This window comes from Trichosurus vulpecula, chromosome 8 (genome assembly GCF_011100635.1).
Source record: "Trichosurus vulpecula isolate mTriVul1 chromosome 8, mTriVul1.pri, whole genome shotgun sequence".
Taxonomy (NCBI): Eukaryota; Metazoa; Chordata; class Mammalia; order Diprotodontia; family Phalangeridae; genus Trichosurus; species Trichosurus vulpecula.
Genome location: NC_050580.1, coordinates 133,946,509 through 133,958,115, shown reverse-complemented (window position 1 = coordinate 133,958,115; position 11,607 = coordinate 133,946,509). Strand labels below are relative to the sequence as shown.

The following is an 11,607-nucleotide window of genomic DNA, read 5'->3' as shown; positions in this document are numbered from 1 at the left end:
ATCCATTTTTAATTAAAAGGAGGATTACGTGAATAGGGGTGGCTTACCATATCAGACCAGCACTTCCTAAACCAGAGATAAACCATGAACTTCATCTTTACCCTCCCAACCCCAAATTAAACAGGCAAATACACTACTTCATGTTTGAACAAACTTACTGTGAGAGGTAAACAAATCAAGCACCTAGGGCAAACTCTAAGAAAGGTGAGGTGGACTTTTCTCGGATGCAAAGACAGTGGTGACAGCCAAACAAGTTTCAGATATCAAATAATATTTTAATTTCTGAATACTTTCAATTTTCCTTGGAATATAACACACAAAGACTCGACCAAACAGTTCAGTTATTATAACTTTTACAGTATACAGAAATGTTGCACTTAAAAAAAAAACCTTCAGTTTTTTAACACAAACTGTAAACTCTAAGATACTGAATCAATCACGTTACCTATAAGTGCCAACAGCGTTATTTTGTCATGCTGATTTCAATGGTATTTTTTTAAAAAGGGAAAATATCAACAATTATTATAATACAAAGGGTTTGCAAATATACAAACAGATATAGGAGTCTCATAACAATTCAAGATCTATGCGGGACCCAATTCAAATTACAAAAGTTCACTTTTTATTCAAAACTTCAGCTTGTGTCTTGGACACATCCCTTGGCCGCCAATAAATTCCACAGTTCATTCTTTCTTAAAATATATAAAAAAAAGCTAGGTTTGTTATGGGGAAGGATTTTTTTTTTGAGGGGGGGAGAGGGTATTTAAGTGTTGTGTGTGGTTCCTTTGGGTCTGTAATTAGAGCTCTCAGCTTCAACTAAATTTTGGTCACCACTTATAAGTGCGTTTCCATCATTAAGTAGCCTTTTAAAGTTTTATGTCTTCCTATGATATTTTCATGGACTCAGTTTTAATTCTTGCAGAACATATATTTTAAGGATACACAGTTTTTAAGAAGCCAAGATTATATCAAAAATTATTATAGAACCACAGAATAAACTGGTTTGGAACCAGAAAAATACAAAAAAGAACAGCTATAGGTACATAGACACAGGACAATTAATAATTTGGAAAAAAAAAGACTTACTTTCTCCATTCTGCTAATTTTCTCCAAATCTCCTTAAATGCACTTTTAGCGATATTTTAAAAGTTTACCAAAAAAAAGAAAGACTAATTTCCTTTTTTATACAAAAATGATAAGTAGCAAGTTGTTCTGACCAACACAGGAGTTTTTTTTTAATGCATTCTGTAAAAGTTCATTTGACAGTCTTTTTTTTTAATTCACAGTCCATTAAATTCTTCCCTCTCTTCTTTTAGCAAACTTGTAACATCCTTTTATATCCTTTCTTAACAGAAGGAATTTAAGCAAACAAATCAGTCTTTTGCCTTTTCTTTCTCTCTGTTTCATTCCCCTTCTTTTTTTTTTTTTTATTGAATTGCCATGTAAGGCCAGTTAAAACTGCTGCCAGATAGTAACATATCCCTGATTAGGGTTTCTATGGGGGTTTTACCTACCAAACGGACGAAAAACAATTGCTCTATGACAGAAGAGGAGACAGTGCGAAGGGAAGGAAGGCGAAGCAAGAGCTTTCCAAATCGTGTTGGCTGGTTGGGGTACTGGCTCCTAACATACTCTTCCAAAGCACACTGTGACTTTTCCTGCAGGCTTTCCACATGGGCTACATCAGAGAGACCACAGGCATCTAAAAGAAAGTTACAAAAAAAAAAAGAATACAGTTATCAGATTAAGAGGTTTGAATGGGGTCATATGAAGTGTGTGTAGAGTGGTCGAGCATCCTTCAAATTAGATGTTAGACCAAAAGTAGCATTACTAAAAAAAAAAAAAAAATTGAGAGGAGAAAGGAAGAGGATTGATAAAGAGCATTGGATGGTGGTTCTGGTGGATTTTAAAGTCAAATGAAATGAAGGGTTTCACTGTCCACTGACCTAGAGTCTTGAGGCTACTAGATCACTACAAAGGGGCACTGAAAAGTACACTTGGTGAATCTGGGGATGAAAATGTTTCCAAATACCTCACTGTCCACTAGCTCCCTTGCCACCTTTGCTAGAAAATAATTGTTTAGCTTATAAGCATATAGTTAGCCAAGGGCTGGGGAGGGGTGGGGTGAGAGGAGGGAGTGAGGGGAGCCGACAACCTGGCCCAGTAAAAAGTAATGGCGCCCAGGACTCAGCAACAGATTCTCCCCCAAAGAAGACAACTCGTTTTTCTCCAGTCTTTGAAACTGATTTAAGTGGCCCTTTAAAACTGATCTCGTCAGTTTAGTCTATTCAGGGGCAGCCATGCAAACTGTGATCTCTCTGTTCATTTGAGCTGTTTCTTTTTCCCCCCTCTTTTCTTCTCTCTCTCTCTCTACCTCTCTCTCCTTCTATCCTTAAAAAAACCCCAATACCCTTACAATAAGCACCCCCACCCAATATCAACTGGCCACTTTTCCCCTTCTGATAGGAGAAAACACAATAAATTCCCTTTAAACAAGAGCCTTCTTTGCTAAGAGCACAGGTTGTGACCTGACCTTTCTGTGGCTTACTAAGCAATGCTAGGACTAACACATGCATATTATGCATCATTAAAACTGAGGTTTTAAAAAAGAGACAGAGCATATGTAATATATGTATATACTTATATTTATGCAGATAAATTGTATATACATGGAATACATAAGTTCCTGGAGTCAGGAATTTTCCAAAATTACTCACACAATACTTCTTTTTGCATTTGTACTGTGTCTATTCCTGAATAATATAAGAGAAACCTTTATCTAGTTGGGAGGCAATTTGCATTCTCCACACCAGGCCTCACATTTTGCAAATAGTAATAAATTAAACAGCTATGACAATATCAGGTATTTTTTTCCTAGAAAGACTAAGAGCAAAGCTAAGAACTAAATATCAAATCCAAAAATTAAAGCCACTTCCCTGGTCAAAAATGAGGAGGGAAATGGAGTAGGAATATGGGAAGTGTTCGTATGTGGTGGGATGTTCATTTCTGTATATTTGAGCAGGGAAGTCACACTAAAATGATAGGCCAATATAAAAAAATGCCTAGATGCAAAAGTCTCCATTCAGCTCTTATTTTGCCCCAGTATAGCTTTTTAATTGATTACCGTAAGACCTCAGAATGTGAAATAGGGGGTGGGGAGTTTTTATGTGTAAAGCAATAATATATAAAAGGAAGCTTGGGTCAGGACCCAGGACCTGGAAGAGATCCAACTAGTGACTTGGTTCCCTGGACCCCCTTAAACACAACAAGGAAAGGATTGTGAGTCTCCCCCCCCCCCCCACATAAACTACATTTCCCTCCCTGTTTCCCGATATCAGTCTTAAAAACTGTGATGAGTAATTATTTTTCAAGTCCTTCCTCAATTCAAATGTTTATCGTTCTGAATTAGGGGACTCCCATCTTAACTCCGACAAAAGAAGTGGTTGAAAATGTGACAAAATTTCTAGGGGTACATCCAATGCACAGTGCCATTATATATAGCCTAGAGTTAGCATGTTTAGCTCAGTTATTGCATAAATTGCAAAGCTCTGTATCTCAAAAATAATTTGGCCTCAAGAGTTAATTAATATCAGTTACATTACTCACACAGGTTAAACTACATGCAAACTAATTAGATTTCATAATGCATTCATTATTGTTTTATAACTCGTGCACTATTTATATACAGCTCAAGTAGGCACATACTTTCTCCTTAGAATTATCTGAAAATACTTTGCTTGTTTGACAATTTAGGAAAAGAGGCAGAGATATGTAACTACATAATCACATTTTAAAGCATCATCTGCACTCTTTCTCTCTTCCAACTAGCACTAAGTCCAATCTGTAACCCCAACTATTAGCATATATACATACATATATATATATGTATATATGTTATTTTGAAAACCACTAGATCAGGTTGGATGGGACTACAAGAAGAACTCCTGCAGAGTTAACATGCAAACTTTTCTGCTGACATGAAAGGAGACAGGATTGCTGAGGTGCTCGGATTTATTTGCCATAGCAAGGCAAGACTGGAAAAGGGGATGCAATCGCTGTCCACGAGGACTGGAAGCATCTTGAAAGAGTCCCTTTGGCCTCTTCAGGCTGGGGGTGGGGGAAAGGGGAAAGAAGATAGGGTAAAATAGAACGGGGAGAAGACAGAGAAGTGCATTTCATTCCCACTGCTTATTTGATGTAGTCTCTCTTCCCAGCCCAGTGGGAGAGATCCTAAACTCAAGGGTCAGCCTAACTTGGCCCTCTGCTAGAGTCTGGGTGGTTTGCCTGAAGCACACCATTCTACAATGCTATTGTTCTTCAATCTTATTTCTCCAGGCTGCCATTACTCTAAGAGTCTACATGCTAAACAAAGTTTCTATGGAATTCTAGTCCCAACTTCTCTTCCCCCCACACTCACCCCAAGGGGAGGGGGAAGGGCTAGTGATTGGACTCATGACCCCAACAGGCTCCCTGCCTCATCTCCTCCCATCAGTTCCCCTTCTCCCCTCCCCCATCTCAACACATGGCGAGAAAACATTCCAAGTGTGGCCAACACATTGGGCGCTAGGCTGTGTCTTTTAGGTTTGTTTGTTTTCCCTTTGATTCCTACCTGAGGTGAAGAGGACTATGGCCTTTAAACAGCTGTATTCTGCTGAGTCAACGTGTAATGCCTTCAGTTTTTCCACTTGCTCCTGGAAGATTCGTATGTGGTCCATAAAGGCGACCACTCGGTCAGCAGACATTGGCGAGGCATGGAGGCCCGCCGCTGCCAGGAGCGGGGCAACGTGGAGGGGCATGGAGCACTGGGCAGCATTGAGCACAAACAACTCACTCCAGGTCAGCCGAAGTAGGGCCACCTGGTCTGTGATCTGGAGGTCTGGGAAGAAGGGAATATTCCGGGCCCACTCCACTGCGCTGAAGAGCATCCGAGCTGCCAGTTCACAAATGTTCTCAATGCCCATGATGTTGTTGGGTTGCATGCACTGGCTGCCAAAGCGGGACGTTGGGTAGGGCTCGGCTCGGAGAAGCAGGGATATATATCCGGATAGGTAGGAATGGCAGTTGAGTGGGTCTCCATTTGTCAAGGCGAACTGACCATGAGTTGGCTGTGTGGGTGGCATTCTTCCCCTTTGGACGGCTGCAGTGAATAAAGAAGAAACTACAGCAATTAATACCTGAATTGGTTGGGTTATCTCAAAAGATTCAAGAGTAAGTTTTTGTTGCGTTTGTTTTGTATTGTATTCTCCACTTCCCAACCCCCACCACTTTAAAAGTCAGATCATAATACCCTGTTATTTCCAGACAGATTTCTCTGCTTGCAAACACGTGAGAGAGAGAGATCTGGGAATCTGCTTGCTTTCTGACTGATTAAAGTCAAACCAACACAGAGGCTACATAATGTTGTATACTTGCCTAAAATGCTCCTGCTTGGAGCTGCGGTAAGAACCCAGACTGTTCACTTCCTAAACACACCCGGCTGCTTTTGTGTTTTCTCTCTTATGAGAGGAATGTGTCATTCTGAGGGCATTTTTCTTCTTTACAGCTAAACATCTGATATTTCTTATTGATTGGGGGAGGGGAGAGCGGGAGGGGCTGAGGGGGAGGGGGAGACGTTCTTTCAAAATACACAGTGCTCGCCCCAAACGGCCTTTATTGACTTTCGAATAATCCTTCCAAAAAACACACACCCCAACCAGACCACTGCAAGAGAAATGCATTATTATTTAAAACCACGTCTATTAGCTGATCAGTGAATTGAGGGCTTTTCTTTTGGTTAATAAATTTACATGGAGAGAGGGAGAGAGAGAAAGAGAGGGGGAAGAGAGGGAAACAGAAGGGAGGGAGCGAGCGAGCGAGACACGAGAGAGATTAGAAAGGATCGCCTGAGAGAGGCAGACACGGAGAGGGCGAGAGGGAGCGAGAGAGTGTTGCTAAAATGTTTTTGATTTATATTTGTTATTTAACGTATTACAAGGTTAGTTACTCTTGCAGAAACACAAAGAAAACAAGGCGATCCCTAACCCTTAACCTACATTACAGCGCCCAGGCTCTAAGCACGCCATTGGAAAACTAGAGCTCACATTTCTCGTCTAATTTTATATCACAAAGACCCAACTTGCCCAGAGCGAAAGCAGCCACGGATGGCCTTTTCCCCCCCCAATCCTACCATGTTCTTTCTCCTTCCAAAAGTGAAAGAAAAAGAAAACAACACAGGTATGTTTAAAAAGCAGAATGTTAATCCACGGAGGATCAAATGAGAGTTGTACACTGTGCTAATACAGTGAAGTGCATAAAATTGTCATTGTAATTTGAACCTCCTGTACAAAAGTACAATCTCAGGTTAGGCTTTTTTTTTTTTAATCTGGGGGAGGGGAAGGGGAAGATATATGTTGAACAGCAGGAAAACAAGCCAACAGGAAAAAAAAAGTAAACCAGACTTAAAAAAATTCCCAAAACAAAACACCCCCATCATATCCCTTTCACAGAGTCGAATTAAAATTCAGTTCCAATCAATGAAACAAAATCAAAACAAGGTGGGGAGGGAAGAGAAATCAGTTGGAATGCTGGAAAAAGCATGCAGTTTTTTTTTTCCATCTGAGTTTTTTTTTTCTCTCTCTCGGTTTAATTACTTAAAGACCGATTTAAAAAAAAAATACAAAAGGCAGTGAACTGTAAATTGGAAAACAAATGAAATCCCAATACCTTCCCGTCTCATGCCAACTTTGAGGCATTTTTTGAGGCGGCAGTACTGACACTGATTGCGGTGGTGCTGGTCTATAGGACAGTTTCCTGTTGGCACGACAAGTGTAACTCAGGTTCCTCCTTACACTCCTCTTGAAGAAACTCTTGCAACCCTCGCAGGTAAACTGGCCATAATGTTTGCCACTAGATTGTCCCCACAAACCACACACTCAATGTGCTGCTGTTGCTGCTGCTTGTCCCCGGCTTGGCTCTGCTGGCTGGGCTGGTTGGTCTGGGCTGGAGTGCTGGGGGGGCCCCCTTGGCCCGGAGTTTGCGGGGGTGTGAGGGGCCCCGGCTGGTGGTCCTTGTACTGGAGGTGCTTGCGAAGGTTGAGTTCCCTGGTTTCCTGGTACATCGTCTTGGGGGTCTCGCCACGCACCAACTACCATTGCCATATCTATCGGACACCGTTTCCAAACTTCCTGTTCCCCTTTCTTTCTCTCGGGCTTTCTGGTCTTTCTCTCGTCTCTCTCTTTCTCCTCTCTCTCTCTTTCTTTTGTGTGTGTGTGTGTGAGAGTGTGAGTGTGTCCTGGTGTGTGTTTTTTTTTGGAAAGTTTGTTTGTTGCTTTTCTTGCTTTCAGATCAGCTTTGGCGGTTTTCGGGGGGCTTTAAAAGGAGGAGGGGAGGAAGAGGGAAGGGGGGAGCGCAAATATCGGCAAAATCTGGAGAGCGAGGGAGGGGAGGGGGGGAGATGGAAGTCGATTGTCTGGCTTCAAGACAGAAGTAGAAAAAAAAATCTCTTCAAAGATCTCTCTCTCTCTCGCTGCTTTCTCTCTCTCCTCTCTCTCTCCTCCTCTCTCTCTCTCTCTCTCTCTCACTCTCTCACTCTCACTCACTCACTCTCCTCTCAAAGCTATTCTGTAGCAGAGGAGTTGGAGGAGGAGAGGCGACTGTCTGGGGGCCAAGTCCAGGGCAGCTCACAGTCAGCCATTCAGGAAAGCCATCAAAATAAGAATGAATAAAAGATTAAAGATTACACACACAGGGGCGAAAAAAGACACAACTACAAGATTCGTTCGGTGCAGGGAGCCGACGGTCTCGCCGAGCTTTTTTCAAGTCAGGGGTATAACCATGAAACTGATCAAATTCTGGCTTTGGCTTCGGCTCCTGAGCTGTGGTTCGTCTGCCGCTCGTGGTGCTGCTGCTGCTGCTGCCGTCGCCGCCGCCGCCGCCGCCGCTCGTCCTGCTGCTTCCCCCTGCTCGCTTGTTGTTGCTGCTGCTGCCGCCGCCGCCGCCGTCGCCGCCGCTGCTGCTCCTCCTCCTCCTCCTCCTTGCTCCTTCTAGCGAGTGCTTCTAGCGCCGCTGGTTCAGACACATAGGGAAAGAGTCAACTCTCCAGCAGCAGCGGGGATAATGATAAAAGAGAGAGAGGAGGGAAGATCACAACCTAGAAGAACATCCTTCATGCGCAAAAAAAAAAAAAAAAAAAAAAAAAAAAAAAGCCACACAACACAGCACAGAGAAGGCAACTCAGGGAGGGAGGGGAAAAAAAAGGGAGGGGGGGGGGGAGAGAAAAGAACAGAGAATCAAAGTGATCAAATATGCTAAAAAGGGGGGTTAGGGAGTGAATGCGATTTATAGGCGCCGGGGCTGGCAGAAGTGGTTTCTCTGCGATCAGCTCACTGAGCTCTCTATATAGTGAACTTTGACACGACTGCTGCAACTTAGCACACGTTACCATGGCGACCACTCGCCTTATAAGGCAACAGACTGTGTTTGACTGGTCAAAAGCTCCCGGACCGCCCCTTCCCCTCATTGGCCAAATGAGCCTTGTGCTGCCTGGTATGGCTGCCAGAGAGAGCTGCCCGGTCCTAAAGGGAGATGAGTCTGGCAGTTCGCTTCAGCCTTGCCTCCTCCGGCTTGCAACAGAGGGGGGCGGGGGAGAAGGACAGGGGGGAAAGAAAGGCGATGGGAGGGGGGAGGGAGAAACCCCGGCTAAAGGGATTATTTTTTGCACCCTTCTCCCTTTTTGCACCCCCCTCTTATACCACCAAAGCTCGCATCAGATATTTTATCAAAGATGAGAGAAACATGCAAAATAGTACTAAAAAGCTGTTTGTGAAGCATTGAAAATAAGACATTTCCCCTCAACTTACAGGCGCCACGAAACCAATCTCGGAAAGAATCTAGGGCTCTCACATTTTTATGTTGAGAGTGTCAGGGAGGAAAAGTTACTTGGGATTTTTTTTTTTAAGTTCGGGGAATGGGGGAGCAGATGAAGGGAGTTAGATAAGAAAGGAATGAAAATGACGTTGGCTACACCAGGTGATTGGTCAACCTTTTAATAAACACCTCTACTCAGTGACTGTATATGTTGTGATTTAAAAAAATGATGTTCAGCTCTCTGTTTTTTTTTTTCTTTTTAGGGTTAAACTTTCACAGGTATGTGAAATGAACTTTAAATTGTTCAAATAAAGTATATTCAGGATGCTGATCCCCCAAAAAGTAACTACATTTTACTGTCCTCATAAAGTTAAAATACAGTTTCCTGAACTTTATCTACTATCACTTGTTTAAATAACTGTAAAGCAGAGATGGTAGATTAAAGTAGGCAATAGTCCTGTTTTGGAGGAGGGAAAAGGTCTTTCTGACTGAATGATATGAAGGTTATCATTTCTAACGCATCCACTTTATCCTCATACCGTACTAATATATGTATACATACATGTACATTGGTGTCTGGAATATCCATATATCTTATATACATCTTTCAATGTAAAAAGACAAAGACTTCAGAGAAAATGCTTCTAGATTACAGAATAGTTGACTAAAGACGTCATTCTTTCTCGATTTCTCCCTAGCTTTCAAATAACCATTAAAACCCTCAAACAAGGGATCCTAAGCGGAATTGGAAATAGTATCAGCACACACACATATCTTTCTGGGCACATACACAAGCAAAATTAAGAAAAGGAGGATTTATATCAGTAAAAGCAATTTAATTTAAGCATATACCATAACCTTCAGTTCTGTTGTGCAAAAATAATTCAAGAGAGTTGTTTCTGCATGCCAGTGTGAGCGGTTTTAAAAAAGGATAAAACATATATCTTACAAGATTTCCCCAGAACGCAATATACTCCAATTTATTAACTTTTCTGTTTGCTTTCGACAAGGCAGGGGTTCATGATTATTACATATTATAGGTTAAGATTATGACTCAAGACACAGATTCTTTGCTCACGACAAACGCTAAACAGGTAAGCCAACCAAGTATATGCATTTTAAAATGTGAAGAGTTAAAAACAAGAAGCACCAAGAGAGATGAACACATCATGTAAATAAATTAATTAATAACCAAAAGAGAAACATTTTTGCTATATAGGCAGCCGCAGGCATTGGAGATGTCTAGGCTAGCCTTTCTACCACCACCATTCCATCCACCCCCCTATCCTTCCAATATTCACAAACCTGGATCTACATGCATTTTGCATTAAATATCTTATCCACATACATACTGACAGAATAACAGAAAGGTAAAAAAGTGGAAGTATATAAAGATTAGGGGCCAAATGTTGAAAATTCTTTTTCCCTTTCCTGTATGTATCTCGAGTCTTCCAAGCCATGCACTCTTGGCGCTATCACATATTTCACTAAAGCCCCAGGTGCTCAGATTATTTCAAAGTTGTAAAAAAAAAAAACAACAAAAAAAAACAACCAACAACCTCTATAGTGGACACTAAACTATCATAAACCTGGTAGGTAATGAGATTGTCCATACTGAGAGGTGCGGACGGTCACAGCCAAAGCCAAGCTGGGTAATTCCAATTGATTAGAGCAACAATATAACTTTCACTTAAAAAAAATGAACAGGGTAGGTGGAAAAGAAACACAATTAGAAGAATAGGGAATTTTTTTTAAACCTTTTGTAATTTCAAGAGTCACCTATGGTATCTACAGATTTCGAAATATTAGGGAGAGAGCTTTTGTCTATTACTTCTAATGCAGACGCGTAAAGGGGCTCTGGTTTAGATAGGAAAAGATGAAGGGGATTCCCATTTCAACTCAATAAAGGATCAGAATAATTGATTACAGGGAGACCTTAATTCTTTCCCTCACGACCACAGATATCTTCACAGCACGATGAGTCTTTAAAACATGCACAAGAATAACAGGTCGAATGGTAGATCGTCTTTTAAGTTCATTTAGAAATTTTTGAAAACTGAAGTTTATATTCTGATTACTTCAGTCTTAAAATAAAGAACCATCCACCCATCCAGCTCACTTATTACTACTTGTTCATCAGAGAATACAGCTTACATAAATTTTACAAATACTGTTTTAATATTTATTTTTTAATAAATAGTGTTTTGAGTTTCTTCAGAACATATGTTTATGAACTGTAGCTAATTTTACTGAATTAAAAAAAAATGAGAGGAAGCAAGGCAAGGAAGGAGGGGGGTGGATTTTGAAACGTCTTCATTAGAGGCACATCAACTGAGAAAAGACATCTCCAAAAACGAAATTTTGTAAGTGATACCCATTGTCATTAGTGTTCTTTTTAAACCCCTCCTTACTCTTATTGAAGATGTAAATTTATTTAATGAGAAGAATGCTAAGCTTTAATTTAAGAAAGTTGGGATAAATCTGTGTAATTCTAAGAAAGGAATGTATTTTCCTGGTTGAAAGCGCCTAACAGTGCTGTAATTCTTTGCAGATTAAATCGCAATATGAAGACAACATCGAACAAATACCGAGTTTCACTCTGAACTCAGTGGAAACCAGTTACGTCTAACAGAATTCATTGAATTCCTCTTCTCCCTGAATATAGGATGTGTGTGTTTTTCTCTTCCACCACACTGAAGCACCATGAATAGGGGAAAGTGGCTCCTATTGTGTCCCTCTGAACTTCCAAGTCAATGCAATTTT

At 41.1% G+C, this 11,607-nt stretch overlaps 1 protein-coding gene across 1 annotated transcript; it reads right to left on the bottom strand.

Annotated features, from left to right (window-relative positions):
- Positions 1 to 254: 254 nt before the first annotated feature.
- NR2F2 (nuclear receptor subfamily 2 group F member 2) lies at positions 255 to 8,134 on the bottom strand. The gene is given in 5 exon segments (XM_036735695.1): positions 255 to 1,702; positions 4,610 to 5,137; positions 6,703 to 6,787; positions 6,789 to 6,892; positions 6,895 to 8,134. Coding segments are annotated over 5 exon segments (1,194 nt in total). The 5' UTR covers positions 7,097 to 8,134; the 3' UTR covers positions 255 to 1,427.
- Between the last annotated feature and the right edge of the window lie 3,473 nt (positions 8,135 to 11,607).